Source organism: Marasmius oreades, chromosome 1 (assembly GCF_018924745.1).
Source record: "Marasmius oreades isolate 03SP1 chromosome 1, whole genome shotgun sequence".
Lineage (NCBI taxonomy): Eukaryota > Fungi > Basidiomycota > Agaricomycetes > Agaricales > Marasmiaceae > Marasmius > Marasmius oreades.
The window spans coordinates 4,007,613-4,026,322 of NC_057323.1; the positions used below are offsets into that span (position 1 = coordinate 4,007,613).

At 48.2% G+C, this 18,710-nt stretch overlaps 9 protein-coding genes across 9 annotated transcripts; 3 read left to right on the forward strand and 6 right to left on the reverse strand.

Moving 5' to 3' along the window:
• Positions 1-24: 24 nt before the first annotated feature.
• On the forward strand, positions 25-3,477 carry E1B28_001443 (uncharacterized protein; the record flags this gene model as incomplete). The annotated part of the gene is made up of 2 exons (XM_043147376.1): positions 25-70; positions 124-3,477. The coding sequence occupies exons 1-2, from the start codon at positions 41-43 to the stop codon at positions 3,475-3,477; spliced, it is 3,384 nt and encodes a 1,127-aa protein (XP_043016085.1). The 5' UTR covers positions 25-40.
• E1B28_001444 (uncharacterized protein) lies at positions 2,348-4,960 on the reverse strand. Its single transcript, XM_043147377.1, has 7 exons — positions 4,827-4,960; positions 4,418-4,770; positions 4,163-4,367; positions 4,018-4,109; positions 3,799-3,969; positions 3,672-3,749; positions 2,348-3,621 (listed from the first exon to the last, which is right to left on the reverse strand). Exons 1-7 carry the CDS (start codon positions 4,926-4,928, stop codon positions 3,516-3,518), a joined length of 1,107 nt encoding a protein of 368 aa, XP_043016086.1. The 5' UTR covers positions 4,929-4,960; the 3' UTR covers positions 2,348-3,515.
• A 257-nt stretch (positions 4,961-5,217) lies between these two features.
• E1B28_001445 (uncharacterized protein) lies at positions 5,218-7,251 on the forward strand. The gene is made up of 6 exons (XM_043147378.1): positions 5,218-5,309; positions 5,360-6,058; positions 6,109-6,144; positions 6,206-6,443; positions 6,522-6,874; positions 6,931-7,251. Exons 1-2 carry the CDS (start codon positions 5,228-5,230, stop codon positions 5,992-5,994), a joined length of 717 nt encoding a protein of 238 aa, XP_043016087.1. The 5' UTR covers positions 5,218-5,227; the 3' UTR covers positions 5,995-6,058; positions 6,109-6,144; positions 6,206-6,443; positions 6,522-6,874; positions 6,931-7,251.
• A 287-nt stretch (positions 7,252-7,538) lies between these two features.
• E1B28_001446 (uncharacterized protein) lies at positions 7,539-10,397 on the forward strand. The gene is made up of 2 exons (XM_043147379.1): positions 7,539-8,386; positions 8,449-10,397. Exons 1-2 carry the CDS (start codon positions 7,767-7,769, stop codon positions 10,331-10,333), a joined length of 2,505 nt encoding a protein of 834 aa, XP_043016088.1. The 5' UTR covers positions 7,539-7,766; the 3' UTR covers positions 10,334-10,397.
• A 331-nt stretch (positions 10,398-10,728) lies between these two features.
• E1B28_001447 (uncharacterized protein) lies at positions 10,729-12,489 on the reverse strand. The gene is made up of 3 exons (XM_043147380.1): positions 12,065-12,489; positions 11,936-12,017; positions 10,729-11,882 (listed from the first exon to the last, which is right to left on the reverse strand). The coding sequence occupies exons 1-3, from the start codon at positions 12,400-12,402 to the stop codon at positions 10,881-10,883; spliced, it is 1,422 nt and encodes a 473-aa protein (XP_043016089.1). The 5' UTR covers positions 12,403-12,489; the 3' UTR covers positions 10,729-10,880.
• Positions 12,490-13,514: 1,025 nt separating this feature from the next.
• On the reverse strand, positions 13,515-15,087 carry E1B28_001448 (uncharacterized protein). Its single transcript, XM_043147381.1, has 3 exons — positions 14,321-15,087; positions 13,972-14,266; positions 13,515-13,913 (listed from the first exon to the last, which is right to left on the reverse strand). Exons 1-2 carry the CDS (start codon positions 15,038-15,040, stop codon positions 13,994-13,996), a joined length of 993 nt encoding a protein of 330 aa, XP_043016090.1. The 5' UTR covers positions 15,041-15,087; the 3' UTR covers positions 13,515-13,913; positions 13,972-13,993.
• Positions 15,088-15,230: 143 nt separating this feature from the next.
• On the reverse strand, positions 15,231-16,191 carry E1B28_001449 (uncharacterized protein; the record flags this gene model as incomplete). Its single annotated transcript, XM_043147382.1, has 5 exons — positions 15,231-15,244; positions 15,306-15,694; positions 15,755-15,794; positions 15,854-15,919; positions 15,975-16,191. The coding sequence occupies 5 exons, from the start codon at positions 16,189-16,191 to the stop codon at positions 15,231-15,233; spliced, it is 726 nt and encodes a 241-aa protein (XP_043016091.1).
• Positions 16,192-16,451: 260 nt separating this feature from the next.
• E1B28_001450 (uncharacterized protein) lies at positions 16,452-17,446 on the reverse strand (the record flags this gene model as incomplete). The annotated part of the gene is made up of 5 exons (XM_043147383.1): positions 16,452-16,465; positions 16,520-16,911; positions 16,968-17,123; positions 17,182-17,275; positions 17,335-17,446. 5 exons carry the CDS (start codon positions 17,444-17,446, stop codon positions 16,452-16,454), a joined length of 768 nt encoding a protein of 255 aa, XP_043016092.1.
• Positions 17,447-17,734: 288 nt separating this feature from the next.
• E1B28_001451 (uncharacterized protein) lies at positions 17,735-18,502 on the reverse strand (the record flags this gene model as incomplete). Its single annotated transcript, XM_043147384.1, has 3 exons — positions 17,735-18,096; positions 18,145-18,427; positions 18,491-18,502. The coding sequence occupies 3 exons, from the start codon at positions 18,500-18,502 to the stop codon at positions 17,735-17,737; spliced, it is 657 nt and encodes a 218-aa protein (XP_043016093.1).
• Between the last annotated feature and the right edge of the window lie 208 nt (positions 18,503-18,710).

Consider the following 18,710-nt stretch of genomic DNA (forward strand, 5'->3'; position numbering starts at 1 on the left):
TGTCACGCTATGCTCCGCCGAACCGCGCTTGGCGACGCCCATGGAAGGTCAACAACAGGTATTCCAGAAGGTGAGTCTACCTTTCACCTTAAGTTGTTCTGGAACTGAAAGTAATCCGCGTAGTTGAAGACAACATGTGTTCCGTTACTGTCATCCTCGTTGTTGACGCCATCGTCCATCTCTTCAGTGCTCAAGCTCTTGTCAGAACTCATCGACGTCCTTAATTCTATTCGTTCATCCGGAGTGACATTGAATAAATCTATCATGTCATATGTATACTTCCCACTCTCCTCGATCCTCAAACGCAATTCTTCACCCGGCATCCCCGATCAAGTACTGGAAAAGATCTTCATTGCGTTGGGTCTCATTTGCGATGACTGGTGGTGGGATTGCGAGCTGGAGACGTGGGATCAGATTTTTATGTTGTGCGGATCTGTTATTGGAGGGATAGAGGCGAAGGGGAAAGGAAAGGACAGAGACGATGAAACGAAAGCAGCAGCAGCTCACTGTTTGCTCAACCTCTTGCGATCCCGGACTGAGGATTATCATGGTGTTTTCACACCTACGCAAGCACATCAGAGGCTTGAGGCTCTGAAGAGACACGCGATCTCATCCAAGTTCATGCCAATATTTGGGCAAACTCTCAATTCAGTCCTGGAAACCGCTGAAAGTCGGCACCTCCCCTTGCAGAAATCATCATTGAACTTAATCTTCGTGTTTATTCACTTTTATCTTCCGGACGATGTTGTCGTTTCGGTGCTTCCTGGAGTGGTGAGCACAATGTGCAAGATTGCACTTGGTGTATCTCAAGAGAAAGGATGGGCGAAAGGGGAGATTACTGCACAGTCTTTACGAGTGATGCAGGAGGTCATCATCACATCCCTTGCTGACGACAGCTGCATAAGAGACGGAGCGTTAGTCTCAATAGATGATATCGAAAGTTTGACGGAGCTCTTGTCAGAACCGAAGCCCAGAAAGCAACCTTCACGGAATTCCTTCGGGACCAGTCGCACATCTTCATGGCTACGCGGAACTTCCTCTCAACTTCACATCGCAATCAAGACACTAGTCCCCCTTGTGAAGCACCCTACACCTTCCGCACTTGTGGCTTTGGGCGAATTTGCGGCAACCGTTATCGAAGCCACCCCACGAACGATGCCAGCAACTCAACCTCTCCTACTATCTTTCCTCCTTTCTCTCTCAAACTCCGAATTTGAAAGAGTCTCCACTACCGCTTTCAAAACCCTTCTCCGCCTCTTTTCGACTGACTCCAAAACACAAGTCTCCCTGCTGCACACCTTAATGCGAACCACCCGAGATAATCTTGTTGCTTTGCCATTGGTTTTACCTTCTCATGCGGATGCCAAAGTGGAACACATGGCCATTCTTATTAACACTGTATGTCGTTTAGCGGTAGCCGGGAGTAACCAGGCTGGACTCCGCTCGATCTCAACCGAGATAGGTAAACTTCTCGGCCCTTCAGGGGGGATAGAAAAGTGGGGATGGAGCCTGCTTTCAGTGTTAGAGTTCGAAGACCCACCTGTGGTTGTTACGCGCACGTCCACTTCACAACTTATGCTTGAGAACGATACTAGTGGTTTTCAGTGGACGCCGTTCCCTCAAGCTACGCTGAAGAACGTTCATTCTCCAAGTACATACGAAGCCCTCGTTAGGATGTTTCACTCTCTCGGTCAGGCCGCTGGTGATAGCGCCCTCTCATCTGTAGAATGGTTCGCAAACGTCGGTCAAAGTGGGGAACACAGCAGAGCTGTTGCTGGGATGTGGTGTGCATGTCGGCTTCTTGAGGGTATCGCCCACGTCGACATTTCGTCGGGGTCGCCGCTTCAACCGCAAGTCCTTTCCGGGAGCAAAAGATTGGACAAATTTGTCCGAGGATTGGCTAAGAGTATAGCTCAGCTTTGGAACAATGCCGACTCTGATGGTGCCACGAACACGTCCCTCCATGATCGTGCTCAAGAGGAAGGTGATGGTGATTATCCAGTGCAGCACCTCAAAGGTCTAGTTCCACTTCACGAGACTCTCCAAATCACCAATCTGTCGGCACCCACGAAGCCAAGAACAGTCTCCCAACCAATGTTACACAAATCTTTCTCACTCCAGATCCTCTCGGTAACAGCAGGAGCACTTCAATCCAAGTTCATCTCCCTCCTCATCTACACGCTTTATCCTGTCCTTCACAGCATTGTCTCGCCGCTTTCCTTCCTCTCAACAACGGCTCTTGCTTCCCTTCACTACATTACAGGAAGCACATCCTATGCTTCGCCTGGAAATATGTTACTCTCCAACTTTGATTACGTCCTCGACTCAGTATCTCGTCGACTCAGTCGTAGATGGATTGACATTGATGCAACTAAGGTCTTGGTTTCAATGATCCATCTTGTAGGGAATGATATCGTTGAGCGAGCAGGGGATGTCGTAGAAGAATGTTTCGATCGACTAGACGAGTACCATGGATATGAAGTCGTCGTGGAGGGCATTGTGGAGGTTTTGAACGAGGTCATCAAAGTCATTGAGGTGGAAACAGATAAGGCGACGAAAACCGACGATAACGCTAGTGAACCTCTCAAGAACGCTGATAAGGAGAAAATGGACGTGTTTTTCTCTTGGTTTGAGAAGCGTAACGACCCTATCTTCGATCAAGATGATACCACCGATTATGGACCCGCGCCTCGGCGGGCTTGGGGAGAGGAGAAAAAGAAAGGAAAAGATGCAGGTGAAGGGATTGAGGTTCAGCAAACAACCGATGAAACTGTGCAAACAGCGCCTCAGGCTCTTGCGAAACAGATGGTCACACGCTCCATGTATTTTTTGACCCATCGATCCCCCGTCATTCGTGCGCGAATTCTTTCTCTTCTCAATGCATCAGTGTCTGTCTTACCGGCCGACGCTCTCATGCCAGCGATTCATAATGCATGGCCTTTCATCCTCAACAGACTTGGTGACCCTGAAACGTTTATCGTGAGTGCGGCGGCTGAACTCATGGAGTCGCTTTCCTCTCATATGGGAAGCTTTATGTACCGTCGGATCTGGGACGACGTTTGGCCGCGGTTTTACGCCATGTTATCGAAATTGCAGGATGCGGATTTGCAGAGTGCCCTTACACGGCGAGGTGTTGCGGCAGTCGGGACGGAATCGATATATACGCACTCTCATCGTCTATATCGAGCCTTGCTGAAGACAATGGCAGGTGCTCTAAGAGGAGTCGATCCTCAAGACTCTTCAACTTGGGAAGTCATTGTATCATTTCGCCGATTCTTACATTCGAAGGCATCGGATGAACTCCAACATCTCGCAAGGGAATTGTACCTAGCTGCGGGCCTGAGGAATGCCGATGCCGTTTGGCTAGCACTTTACTCGACCTTGGGACAGACAGACGAATCCACAGCTTTCTTACGAAGACCAGAGTGGGAAATTGCAAAGAATGTGGCATTAATATTTCAACAACTAGAAGAATAGGGTATATTCAAAGTTTGGTATAGATATGTTGGCTTTTCTCAACGTAAACGTCCATCAAGTGTCGGTAGACGACTTTTGATGTTTGGGTCGAACCTTCGTAGCTCCACCCCGGCTTCCTGAAAGAGCCTTGCGGAAGCGTCATCCCTGCAAAGGAGACCTGTTAGTTGCGCTCGGTTGATGACATATCGTCATACATCTTGTAAGTGAGGTTGTAAACTACTGATTGCACGCCTGTTTGAATGATCTTTATCGTGCACTTCAAGCAAGGACAACTGGTGAAGACGTCAGTGAAACTTCGATTTGAGCCTGCACGCGACGTACGTATTGCAATAGAGGACACAACCATCACCCACTCTTTCTCGACCCACCTCGAGTAGAGCGTTTTCTTCTGCATGGAGACAGAGGCAATCCAATCCCTCCGTGGAGACACCGTTACAATGTGGACAACCCCCTTCGTTACAATTTCGAAGGTGACGTGGAGTGCCATTATAACTACGCGAAATCAGACAGCCTGATCAGAAGCGATGTTTTGAAACTTACCCGGTGGATAGTATTCGGTGATCACGAACTAGGATGGCGCCTACACGACGCTTCATACAATTGGATCTATGGGAAGCAAGGGAAGCAAGTGTCTGTGGGCGAGAGGTTAGTCATGGCCATGGCGAACATTATTCGGATTACAGACCATGAAATATGTGTCCCAGCCAGGCCGTAAGTGTGAGGGGTTGGGCAAATCCAGTTCGTCCAAGTAATTGTAAAGATCAGACGTGGTCGAGAAATCATTCATTATAAAGACATTGACAAGATCGTTCATCTGAGCGATTGTCCAGCTTTGGGAACCAAATCTAATGGTATCGTCTTCCTGCACGAATTCTTCAAGGGACTCTGGACTTTGAAGTTCGTTGAGTTGGGAATCTGACAAGGACACAGCACAACGCACCCGCGGCACCGTCTAAACCTGTCATACAAAGGTGCATCCACACACAACAACATGAAGAAGGGGCGTTTTAGAAAGATCTCCACCAGCTCGCGGGAATCTAGATTTGTAGTAACGAAGTTCGTTGTCCAGTTTTTCGTGGCGTGGTCTAAAAGATCACCAGGAGAGAAGAAATCGATTCGATTCGATTGGTTGTTGTGCTTCGACGGTAGAGTCTCGCCGTCCCTCAAAAACGAAAAGAGAGCTGGTGAGGGCACGGGTGTCATATCCATGGACAGGAAGGATAGATGCTTTGTTGCTGTGTCAGTGGGTCGATCTTTCTTGAGTAGTCGCCTCGAAGTGCCAACCGAGTGGTTCTTGTACAAGGTCTGGTTACCATCCTGTGAATGGATATTCTTCATTGAAAACACACCTCCGCGGTCGTATGGACTGGAATAAAACCTTTGTGTGAAACTAGGTAGTCCTTTAGCGTTGATTTACCGGAGCATCGAGTACCAATGATAGCGATGAGCATGTTTGAAGCCAAGGGGAAAGCGTCACAATGTACGTTCCATACATTTTGCTCACGCTATAGATGGCTAATAGCATGACGGGAGTTGAACGTTGAGCGTTGAGCTTGAACCTGTATAGAAGGCTATACTATTTGCAACGGCATACGCACTACTACTGGTATCCTACGCTGAAATCTTATGTCAAAGTCTACATATATGAACTGTGGACGTTAGCCTCTGAGTCCTTTATACTGATCAGCTGAACTGAACGAAAGTTTTCTGGCGTCCCACCGGCCCGGTTGGAAAGATTTCCTTTATTATCATGACCAACGCGACCAACGCGAAAGGACTCTCTTTCGTTCTTATCGAGCCTGGAAGTCAAATCTCCGAGGCAGATCACTACGGTTAGACACTATTTCCGTTTCATGGTGATAGATTGACGAGGGTCACCAAGATTGGTACGATAATGAACATTCTCCCGCCAGGTTGACAGTCCCTGGATTCTTCAATGCCACTCGTTTCAAGGCTATCGACTCCCAGAAGCCATCGTATCTTACCCTCTATGATATCTCGGAACCGTCTGTTGCCAACGGTCCCGATTTTGAGGCCCTTCGTACTAGAGCTTCTGCTCGAGATAGGGCCATGCTAGAGAAGGTGCAATACCTCAATCGTAGGACGTATGAGCTTCTACAGGAACCTTGGTTACACCAAGATACCACCGATGCTTCCCTTCCCGGCCAATTCATGCTACTTGTCAGCATGGAGGTGAAAGCTGAATTAGAAGAGGAATTTAACAGGTGGTTTAGTGAGGAACATATTCCGGACTTTTTGATCAAGATTCCGGGATGGCTGAGAAGTAGGAGATACAAGCTTTACGACAATCTAGAGAAGGGTGCATTTGAGGACGGAAGTGGATTGAAAGTGTGCAAATACCTTGCATTGCACGACTTTTCTCGCGGTGGCTTTATGGAGCACGAGATGATGAAGGCGTCCTTTGAAACTCCCTGGGCCAAAAGAATATATGCAGACTTGCTTCACAGAGAGGTTAGAGTACTAAAGTTGCACAGGATCTATCAGAAACCACAATAAAAGGATTGTACAACGCGCTTACATATCATTACATATAATACACCACCAATTTCTCGGGATATAGGTGCGATGGTCAGCGCGCGACATTATGTTAATGTTTTTGATGTACATCAGCCTGACATCCTAACAACCTCAAATGGACGCGTCGGCGTACGTATTCCTCCTCTGCCATTGGGATGTCCTTTTGACATTTTTTTAATCTCCCATTGAGGTCGTTATCTCGACAGAACCCCCTCATTACCATATCCTTCTACTAGAATCTCAGCCTTCTATTGATGTTCTTCCCCACTGTCCTTCCGACATATCCCTTGAGCCTTTGGTAACGCACTCAGCATCTCAGTGACAGAGCTGGCTCTGACTTTTCTTGTCCGAGTCGGGCTCATGATGTCGGGGCTTGAAAAGTAGAACAAGCGAAAATACTGAAGAATGGTTACGAAGCATGGGCGCAGGTATTTCCTCTTCCGATATTATCCTTCCCTCCATCTACTAATTTCCTCTTCGAATTCCGCTGCTGATGTCGCCCTCAGACGACGACGACAATTTTCTTCAAAGTCCTCTCACAACCACCATTGGTCTGCCGCTAGTTGAAGAAGACCAACCACAACAGCAGGTGGCTGACCTTGAGTGGTCAATTTGATATGGCCGCCAACCAGAATGCAGCTGCACTCAGTGTTCTGGTTGAAGCACTGACGGACATATCTACTGACTTGCAGCCAGTATTGCTGCACTTCTCTGTTAATCCCTTTGCCGTACTAGCGTCGCGAATTTATTGATGGAGGAGCTGATACCGACGATGGAAAGGCTCCAGCAACATTTTGGAACGACATTGACGAGAGGTTGAAAAAGATTCGTGAAGGAAAGATCCTCTCCGTATCTCTCGGTGCGTGGTCACACAGACTCTCGTTCCGTCTCGTCAACTCATTTGTGTTTTATCAGGGCTATGGCACGATACCTCGAGCACGACCGCTCTCAATTTTCCAGCGTGACGAAAGAAGCTTTTGCAGCCCTTCCCACTACCACTGCTGCTGTTGATTAGATCCATGCTTGCCCAATACCATATCTTCCACAACTGCCACCTATCGTTACTCATAAATACCTCTAACCTTTCTCAGCTACGTACACATACCACATTCCTTCAACCCCAGTACATAGTCAGTCACGGCGCAGCCTCGGACTGCGCTCGTTATGATCCACGGACCACTATATTTTACAACTTGATGTCTAATATTCAGGATGAATAGAGTCTATTCAGCTTCACATGATAGTATTTCTATGAGGTGCTTTTCATGTGGACCCAACATGTCTATTGAAGAGGTTGGTCACAGTCAGCATGTATGTTTTACGTTGATACCATAGCCAAGTAGGATAAATCATTTGGTCATTCAACCTAGTCTAGACAGAAATACTATCTCGAAAGGGTATCTAAAGACAATCACAGACACATTGGGAACATATGAGTGTGAGGCCAGCATAAGGAAAGAAAAATACCGGGATCACAGTTAAAGGTGCCACAAATAGTAGTAAATGGACGAATGAAGGATGTCGCTGGGACATTCCTCGTGGGATATCGTGAGGATGTCTGGGCAGGGGATCTTTTTCCGACTTATTCCGAGCAATCATTCCGACATCCCCAGTACGTCCGTCAAGACTTCAAGGCAGAAGCTCGTAACATCAGCTCGCGGACATCCTTTTGATATCCCGCACGAACCGTGGTGTACTTACTGGTACTAAGTACAGTATTCCCTCTTCCATCCAGTCTTCGTAGAAGCACGATGTACGAATACTCCGAATCCTTTCACCTCGCTGAGCAGTCAACGCTCACTCGCCATGGAACCCTACTCAGTGCAGGAGCGAGTCCAGCTAGAAATGCTGCGGAACTCAAGCTCGCACTTGGAAATGCCAATGCGCGTCTCAAACCGGGAGCTTCCATCTTATCTAGCGAGGCCAAACTCACGTCGTCTTCAGAAAGCATCGCTTTCGAGCAAGCGAAACCCCGTGCTCGCGTAGAGGTTGATTTGATACTGGAACGATACACTTGTGTTCAAGGAGGTTATCTGAACGGCGTCGTCAAGATTCGTGTGCGTGCACCGTCTAAAGGCGAAGGCAAGGCCTTAGTTTCTGGAGGAAAAATTCGCATTCTTGGTTTGGAAAGCACACAGAACGAGAGCCAGCGTCATCTGTTCTATCTCCAGTCTGCTACACTTCTCGATGCAGCCCCATTGTCGATGGATTTATTCGACTCAGAACAAGACTCAGAGGGATTCTCCGAAGCGAAGGAAGGTGTACATGCCTTCCCATTTTCAGTCTTTCTACCTTTGCAGGGCGAGATTGGGAACTCGAAAGGAATTGTGGTTGTAGGCTATGGCGCGCTGGTGAGATATCTGGTGCTCGTGTGGGTGGTTCTGCAATATAGTTATCTTCCCCTTCTGAATCCTCCAAATCTATGCCCAATAGATCCCTCAAAGTCAAAGAACGAGAAACCAATAGGCGGTCTATTACTCACTTTTATCGTGATTGCGAAGTCTGGCCTCGTTTCAATCCATCTTCTGTGCTATGCCCGGCTACCGAACCCAATCAAGACAGGATTTCGAAATCGTTGTTTATGGGTGGTAGCGGGAAAGTCACACTCACAGCTGCTACTCATCGTCTCATCTGGATTGCTGGTCAGCAGTGTCCCGTCAAGATCAAAATTGTCAACCACAGCAAGAAGACAATCAAAAGCGTTACTTTGACACTTGTTCGCTCTACTGTAATATTCAAGTGTATGGATTCATCCTCTGACTCGAGTCCTCGCACTACGCGCGATCGGGAGTTGACCGCCGTTGAGAAAGAGGTCACCAAAACTACTCTAGAGACGGCCCAACGCATTACTCGTGGTCATGCGAGTGCCAAAGGGTGGTGGACCGGTGTACATCCTGACGAAACTCTCGAGTTCTCTCATTCGCTTCTCATACCTTCGGATGCTTTATCGATTGCAAGATCTAGGCTTCTGGAAGTGACATACCTCATCCGCGTTGGCGTAAGTGCTGGAGCTTTGACATCCGACGTTCATGTTTCTCTGCCTGTCCGTATCATCAATTTCCTCTCTGTGGATCCTCCCCCTACTTTCCCTGTTCTGGATAAGAACTTCTTGAATCTCGAAGACGACTCTGAACACTCTGGCCTCTTGTTTGTCCCTCTTACAGTACAACAAAAAGCCTCGCAATCCATACTGGAGGGCGGTATCACTAACACAGGAATGAATACTCCCTGCGACTCGTCCCGATCACACAAAGCAGCTATTGACACGTACCAGCAGGATGATTCCACAGACTTAAGTCATACACAAGAGGATAATGACGAATTCGTTGAACGGGCCATCACTTCCATGATGGTTGATGCCAAATACGGTGAGCATGGACGGTTTGCGGACCTGTACTACGAGTCACTCCAGGAGGAGGAAGCAGAAGCACCAGAATATGCAACTCAACCAAAAACAGTCGATGACATCGAAAACTTTCCATCCGGCGTCAACCAAAATCTTAGTACTCATTCTAGAACCTCAAGTCAAAGCGAAACGAACCATTCCTCTTCCCGTCCACGAACATCGAATTTTCCTCAGCGCGTTCGGCAGAAACTGGAGGAGTATAAGACTGGGCAGATTGCGGAGGTCGGTGCACAGAGACAACCGGTTCTCGTAAGCAGAGAGGCATCTGTCAATTCGAGCAGGTTGAGTATTCAATCCTCAAGATCAGCCCATGAGCTACGCCACCCTTCCCTAACCCACAAACGAAGTTCTACCGCTGGTTCTTACTTCCGTCCGAGGCACGAGATACCGGACGAAGTTGAGCGCGTCGAGCGCTCTGAAGAGGACGAGGATGAGGCAGAGGCATATAGTTCTCCACTTTATGCAGACCCTGTGATTCCATTGGAATTCCAACGTTCCGGATCCAGGATATTACCCACCATTCCGGATGTTTCACCATTCTCAACGCCCTCTAGACGCCTTGAAACCCGAGACGGAAGATATACGTCCTCTCCTGGTTCGATAGACTCCGCAGGACGTGCTATTGTTGTGCACGTGAAGCCTGAGTTTGCCGTTGCACAGTTTCACAGTATCAGCCCGTCTTTGGGCGGTACTCCAAACATGAACACGAGCACGCGAACGAGACGTCCTCGAGCTCAGACTTTGCCGGCGGCAACAGGCCCACATGCGTTATTTGCTGAATCTCGGGCGAACAGTGATTATCCTTCTTCCATTGCCACAGGGGCAGCGGGTGGCTCTGTCAAGGATAGAATCCGCGCATTGGAAGAGAAGGCAAGGGTGGAACGGCAGTGCGCAGAGGCAAGTGGACCTTAGGTCGGAGGATAACTACCTGTCGAACGTTCCATCACGCGAAGTCATTAGAATGTATACAATATTGAGATGATAAAGTAACATATGTCAGCCAGCATTGAGACGTCGACTAAGAAGCATGTAGGTGTAGGCATGTAATAACTTGGGTTCTCGTTGGACCAAAGTGATTCGTACAATCCCATAGTGTACTTTGAGCTAATTCTCCTTTTACGTTTGAAACATTGGTATTTTGGAAGTTGTCACCATGTATTGTAGTTATACGGGGACGCCGTAACCTGGCTAGCTGCCGATCTGTACCGCAGTGTAACTACCCCCCTTATACCACTTCCACTTCCATTTCCAATCCTCTCACCAATGATAATGTTTGATTGAGATGCTGACTGAAAGCGTCAGGTATGTAGGTGTAGGCATGTTTAGGTTCTTATTGGACTAGAGTATTTGTACAATCCCGAATATACGACATGAAAAACTTAGATCCATACCCATAAGTGGAAAATTTAACAAGGAAGAAAAAAGACCGGTATACCAACGTCAGCCAGCTGTTTGACGTTTAACCGCCGAGTGTTGCGAGCGCAGCCCGCAGCTCCTTGCGCGCTTGGGCTGCATCCTCGTAATCCAGCGAGCTGATGGCGAACCGACAGTGCTTCTGTGCTTTCGCAATAACAGCCGGAGTAAGTTCAACTTCTGGTGCTGGAATCGCAGGAGCTGGAACCTGAGGTGGAGGAGGAGGAGGATTGTGATGAACAAATGTTGGTGCAGATGGTGGGGGTGGAAGGACAGGTTGGAAGGATAAATGAGAGTTTGGATGAGCATGATGGATCTCCGAGTGTGGGGCAGGGGCAGAAGGATAACCTAGCAATGCAGGGTCAAATGATGCAGGAGGCGACGATGCACGATTTGAATCCTGTGGTCGTGATGACTCGAAGTGGACTCTCTTTGGAGAACTGCTGTCGCGTCGAGGTCGCCCAGAAGCACCGCGCCCGTTTTCTGTTGTATTGCTATCATTGGTGCCACTTCGAGCGTGCTTCGGTGACGGAGCCTGATCCGAAGTTGATAGTTGCTGGTGATCCCAAGACTGACCAAGGGCCGGGAACGAGGTCAAAGGCGAACCAGTATTACTAACGTCCTCCAAAGGTGTCCCCGAAACAGTAGTATTGCCAGGGGTGGCAGCTGTACTCCAGTTTCCCGAAGATAGATCTGAGGGATCCCCAAGGCCGAAATGTGCTCGTGGATGTGTAAGTTGCGGAGGAAGAGGGAGGTCATCCAGAATTGGTGGAGGTGACGGTCGTTTGATTGCAGGTGGTGAGTATCGTTTCGGAGAACTTGGTTTGGGGGATGATGAAGACGCGGAAGGCTCAGCGGTCAACGTCGAGCCTGAGGAAAATGAAGTATTTGTAGGAGTGGTTTCGAGTGGTGGTGCTGACGGCAATTCAAGCTCGGGCGACGGTTGGGCTTCACCTCCTGCCGGTCCAGGTGTGGGTTTTCTGCCCTCACGGAATGCTTTTGCGATCTCGGCAGCCTTCCACTTTGCATAGCGTACTTTGTCTTCAACCTAAACAACTATGAGAGGAATTCTCTCGGGAGAAAATGGTATCCTGAACTCACTGGTTCCGAAATTTCTGTCTGAGGGAAGGTTTTGAGAACTTCCAAGAAATTGGCTGCAGCAAGAAACTTCTTCGCCGTTGCCCTGAGGAGAGTCAAAATCCCTTCTCAATCTGAGAAAGTATCACATACCTCGTGCTCCCCCCTTTCCTGTCTTCGTTATCGGCAGCTGTGAAAACCTTCAATGCAAAGTTCTCCACATAAGCTGCGCTCGCGGCCTCCAAATCGACTGCATCGTTGGGCCCAATCTCCGCCTTTAATCTCTCCAAAGTACCAATCAACTGTGATAGGAAGTCGCGTGCCGCGACGTCCCTAGTAACCTTGGCTGCGATGCCCGTCTGAGTCGCGTAGTACAGACACCAGTAAGCAACGATCGGTTCCTTCCGGTACAGCTCATCAGCGCGCTGAAGGTAGGGAGCGATGGCCTTGAGAGCAGAAGGAACAGCAGGGAGATTTAGGGCCTTGTGCATCGCTGTGGTGTAGAAAGGAAACTAGAAAAGAGAGCCAATTTATAGCTGACTCGGAGGCGCAGCCCACGACAAAAAAAGAAGGAAATAATTAATTAACACAACATATCGTATGACATCATCACCACTCCTAGCACTTGCAGTTGAATCCGTTCTGGATATTTTTTTCGTACGCTACTCCACCTTTTCCACTAGTCTCATCAGTCTATCTTATCCACCTACACGTTTTCTTCGCTTCTAAATTCTATGGCTGCTCCAATGAACCACCATTTACTAGCCTTTGTTCAAACTAGAGTTCTGATCGGCGTCCGAGGTGAATTTGTTTGACTTTCCTTTGTGTTCGTCTTGCTCAAAGCTTTCTGGTCGTCGTACCAAGTCATGGTATGGAATCCCAAACTTGGGGAATTTCCGATGCTTATTACAACCGGTATCATGGAACTGCTTTGATTCTACTCCACCAGTGTGAAAGTTAACATACGACGGGCCACCCCGTTCACACAAATATGAACGATGAACGGGCTAGAAACACAAAGCTGGCCTTCCGACCCCAGATTTTAACTCGTTGTCCAAGTAAATTGTCAAAGCACTGGGCACCCTCGATCATCTCCGAGCAATTCATTCTGGCGTCTAGTCGGCTTTATCTTTCCTTGACAATTTAACCTGCTCTTGCAGGGCATCTGCGGTAAGTATATTCATTCGTCTTGCAATCACTCGGACTGCAAGGTCCCCTTCTAGTTCTGCCCGAGCCGCCAGCACTGAAGTCGCTCGCTGCCCCTTCTCGTTACTACGTTGTACATAGTCGTCAAGACCGAGAGCTCAAACAAGATGAATGGATTTCCATTCCATCATCCTTATGCATGCCTTCCTCGCTGCCCCACCGGTGTCTCGGCATCTAAAGCTGCGAGTAAGTCTGGAGTAAAATTCTGCCCCAATCGGAGGCAGCCGAATATCGCTGCGCCACACTGATAGAAAGTTACATCGAGAAAATTCAAACATCAATGTCTCCAACGCCTCGAGGCAAACACGCGAAACAACTGTTTCAATTATTCAAATGTGCCCCAAATCATTCAATGTAACTTATTCTCTGTGGCTTTGATCACAAGTACAAGTTCGGTGAGCCTATAACTCGAGCAGACCTATTCACGCATGCCAATGGATTCCTGTACAGTGTCCTCATACATTACATACGTGCGGCCTAGTCAATACTAACCATTATTCGGATTATACTGGCCAACGTCGGTCCTGTTTCCTGTATTAAAAATAAACACCTTTGCCTCGTGTTTTAGTCGTGTTACTCCCGTGAACAGATAGAACTGTGGCGCTGCTTTGCGAACATAGAGAGACGGTGCTGAACTGGTCATGATTACGAAGATTAGATTCTCCTGCGATGACACGAATTAAGGGACAGATGGAGTAACCTCATGTTATAGTCGTGGTAGGACTCCACAGGCTCCGCCAAGCTGTTGGACTATGGGAGACATCAGCAGTGGCAAAGCAGATTAAAGTCGAGGAAGCTTATTGGACCGTTAGTCCCGATACGACCAAACCCGAGAAGGAAAGGAGATCACACACCAATCACCGCGTTCTTGATTTATTAACGTTTCGCGAAGGTACTTTCTGTTGTAGAGACCGGGCTGTCCACCAAACGGGACGGACTTACTATACGCTCCGTCTTCGATGGGGGAGTAATGGGGATTATAGGTGTTAGTGGAGGTATGGGGGTAAATGTGGTGCGTGTATGATCCATCGACGTGGGTGAAGATGGCGCGGATCCAATGGGAACAGAACTATGACGGGAAGGAGGAAAGTTGACCTTTGGCTCTTGAAGAGCATGGAACTCGGTCAAAGCCTGAGACAAGTCATCCAGCTATGATATTCCCGGTGAGATATAATAGCTGTACCAGGAAAACACGACACGTACCTTGAGCATAATTTCATTTATACCCTCCTTTCTTCCTTCAAACTGATCGGCAAGCCGCGCAAACTCTTCTTCTCGTTCTCGACTTCTTCTCTCCTCTTCATCATCTTTTGGTCCTACCTCGACTCCCTCATCTTCCCCTACATGATCTGGGTCGTCCAACACACTACTAATGCGTGTGACTTTGTGTCTGCTTTCCATCGCATCTTTATTCTTTCCTAGATTGGGTGTCACCTTTCCCTTATTCTTTCCCTTTCCATATTCCCCCATGATACCTTCCATGCCCATGTGAAGCTTTGCAATGTCACTTTGAAGCTCCAAGACACGAGAAAGGTGCGACCAGAGCTCTTCATTTTGGTTTATCTCTTCGCCCATTGGGATATTCTCGTTGGTGAGGTTAGGATCAGGTAGAGTCATCTTTCCCAAAACTGACCCGTCGAAAGGGTCAACCAGAGTATCTAGACCTGGGGCGATGAGAACTGCAGATGTTGGAGAGAGATCGAAAATAGGGGGTTGCTTTTGACTATGCCCATCTGTATACGTTCCTGCTGGATCAACGAAAAGGGCGTCGTGAGGGGTAGACAATTGCCCTGCCAATGAATGGGGGGGATATTTGCGAGGTTCTTCGAATGCTTGTATGGGGCTAGGTTCTCTAAGCGTCGTTGGAAATTTATCGCTATTTTCTGTTAGTTCTTTCCTGTTGAACCAGCTCCCCAACATCATTCGCTGAGAGATTGGTAGCGGCGGGTGGTGGTAGTAGATCAGGGAGGCTTCCACGCACGTGATCTGGTCAAGTTTGCGTCATACATACGATCTGGCGCCCACACGCGCCCACATTTAACTACGTATCATCGTACATAATGGATATCTAGCAACTCCTTCACAGACCTTCACTTTTCCTCAAAATAATCCGTCAGATGCAGCCATCTGATTCAAAAAAGATGAGAAACCAGAAACCGAATACTACACATTAGAACTTTCAACTTACTTGGTACTTTCTGGCCGTCAGTATTTACTTTGCTCTTCAAAGCGTTGGAGGAGCAAAGTATTCCTCGTACAAAGGCCTGAGCAACAATGTTGGCACCAGCAGGAGAGGTGTGGGTGTGGTCAACAGGGAAGAACGGCGCTACAGTACTCTGTCCCAGTTTGTTGTATGCTTGGGCAGTGTAACCGTAGTGGTCAATGTAGGTAGCACCAGTTCGACTGGCAGCAGTTTGTGCGTACCCAACAAAACGGGGACCGGCTACGATTGCGCCGTTGGACCAATCATTGCTGGGTGTTTGGGAGGATATGATGGGGATGGCTCCCTTGGACTTGAAAAGGTTGACGGCATTCTGGATGTAGTAAGGGAAAGTGTGGATTACGATTGATTGTCCACTATGAAATGTGATCAGTTCAAAACTTGAGAAGACAATTGATACCAGAAGAGAAACAAACGCGGAGTTCACTACTGTGGACGTAGTGTCGTATCCGTCACCTAAGAAGACAGAATGAGCCCGGGCCCCAATTGACGGTAAGAAGTGGTCGATTATCTACCAACTGCAACCTGACGTCCATTGTCGACTGATCCAGAAGTCCCGTCGTTGTGGCCAAATTCAATGACTGAATGACTTCAGAATGGCATCGAATAAGGAATGGGGAGTTGAGTTTTACTCACCAACAAAGTCCCCGGACTGAACCTCGTTAGCCAGTGTATTGAAGCGCCCTTCATCCGTATAGCTCCTCGAGCTTCGACCGGCTACTGCATGGTTTACCACAGGTGCACTCAAGTATTGTCCGAGATATTGACCCCAACCTATAGGTATCGTGGGCTTAGTATGGAAATCGAATTGCACTAGACTCACCGTCACTGCCAGTCCCAGTCCCTCCTCCATTCTTAGCCATTGTTGAATCACCGGTCAAATGGACCGTCTGAGCAAACACCGAAGTGAAAGCAGTGGCAAGAACGACGAATACTACAGTGAACATGTCCCTGGACCTGAAAATGCTCAAGGAAATACAGGCCACACGTCCCTTTTTATAGACGTAGTAATTTCGGGAAAAGGTCGAGGATTCACACAATGTACGTGCTTACGAGAAGTAGATACATGATGTTATTCGAACGATTTTGTAAAATCACGGGGCAAGTTGATTTCTAAAGGCAACCGTCTGAAGTCACAAGTTAGTTGAAAATTCCGACACGCGTGCAAAAAACCGACTTACTCGGAACGTTCGGACCGGCGGAGTTCACCTTGATCTTTAATGTGCTGGTGCTGCAAAGTAAGCCTTTAATAAAGGCCTGGGCGACAACGTCAGCACCGGCTGCGTTGAAGTGGAGGGCATCGTCCGGGAAGAATGTGGCAACTTTAGTTTGACCGAGGGCGTTGAAGGCCTGAGCGGTGTAGGAGTAGTGATCGACGTAAACGATGTTTTTTCGCGTTCCGATGCTCTTTGCGTACGTCTGAAAACGCCCGCCATCAAAGCCGATATTTCCGTTAACGAAAGAGTTGTGAGGGGTCAATGAAGAAATGATCGAAATGCCCCCTTTCGCTGCCACTGCGTTGATCGCGTTTTCAATGTAGTAGGCAAAGCTGTGGATGAGAATCTGAGTTCCACTTCATCGTCTGTGAGCTCTAGATGTCAAAGCATAGCTGGCTAAAAAAGCACCAACTTCGCTGCAGTCACGGTAGCAGTGATATCGTAACCGTCACCGACTGCATCTTGTTTGCCATTGTCGGGGTTGCCTGAACCTGCACTGACGTCGTTATGGCCAAATTCGAACACGACAAAGTCGCCTGGTTTGACGACATTGATGATCTCGTTGAACCTGATGATACCAGATGTTCACTAGCAAAAAGAAGCGAAAAGCTACAGCTTGACCGCACCTCCCATTGTTCGTGTAAGAACGTGCACTTTCGCCACCAACGCCTTTGTTGACAGTGGTTATCGAGAGATACCGGCCTACCGCAGTACCCCAGCCTGAGAGGTAGTACATATATTAGAGATCAACGGACTTTGTTAGGTGGCGGCCGACTTGCCTTGAATAACTCCGCTACTGGGAGCCATTGTAGAATCGCCAGCGAGATACAGAGTCTGCGACCTGACGGCCAAGGTTGCCGCAAGGAGAGCAACAGCATTGTAGAGTAGCATGGCAGATTGCTGGTTGAGACGACGAACTGGATTTAGATTTTCCGAAATCCGGTAGGGAACTAAATATCAGTCTGAAAGAATAATCGGTCCGCTGTTACCGTCCATGCCGAATCAAAGTTCGCCTGACTTCGGTCGTTTTCTGGGCAAGGCGGTTCCTACACCCGGAAAATTAATGGGATGGATTTACCCAGGAGCCGACACAGCTGACTTGTATGATCATGCGTTATCTATTCCAAGCATTAGTGAACCGGGTAAGTTACTGCATAATGTGTTGTTGAGACCACAATATCAATCTTCGTCACCATCTTCGTCGGCATCAGTACCCAAGAGAGCGAAGCGACCACCGATCTTCGATGCGTGGATTTCATCCTCCTCATCCTCGCCGATTACGGCATCTTTGAGATCTGCGCCACCATCCTCTTCAGTTTCACCCAGATATGTACAAGTACTAGCATCATCTGGATGGTCAGTTCCTTCTGAACCTGATTCATCTTCCTCGGAAGGGCTCCCCTCATTGCCGGAAGCGATTTCGTCTTTCCAGATCCACAGACCTTTGTCGTCGCTGTCCATCACAGCCTCAATCAAATCAATTGGCGTTCCGGGTGGCCAAAATGACCACGGAACTTTGTTTTCGGCAAGTGCTCTAAGGACTGAGATGATGTGAGTCGGCAATCCCGACATGAAGGTACTTGACGTACTTGCGTTACCTGCTCGATGTATGTCGGGTCTTCCTGCTTGTGAGGTAAACCAACATTTCTTGTTCGCATAAGCAACGAGAATGTCCATTGCGGTCCATTGAATGGGTTTTCGATCAGGACGTTTCAACCCTTCGCGCCAGGTTCGTTTATCCTCTGCTGGTGGGTCGAGTGAGCTTGGATGAGTGAGCTTGAATATCTCCTCAAGAGGGAGAAGCTGAGCAGCAAAGTAAACGCAAGATGGTATTGCAGATAAACGGGCAATTGGAAGGACACCACATAAGACCTGGTGCAGCACAAATAGAACAAGTTAAGAAGGTTTGACGGAAAAATGGCGTAACAGGCGTACCTGCATTTCCATTGGTATGTACCTTGGCAAGACGAGGCCAGGACAATCGACAAGGCGAATATCCGGTGTCCAAAATAGTGTTTGAAAGTGTTTCGTCTAAAGCTCTCAATAAGGGTGGGCAACGACGGGTAGAGGTGTAAGAAGCCACCTTTCCGGGTGTCTTTGATGCTCGAACCCTATTTTCACCGAACAATGAATTCAAGACTAATAGTCGACAGGA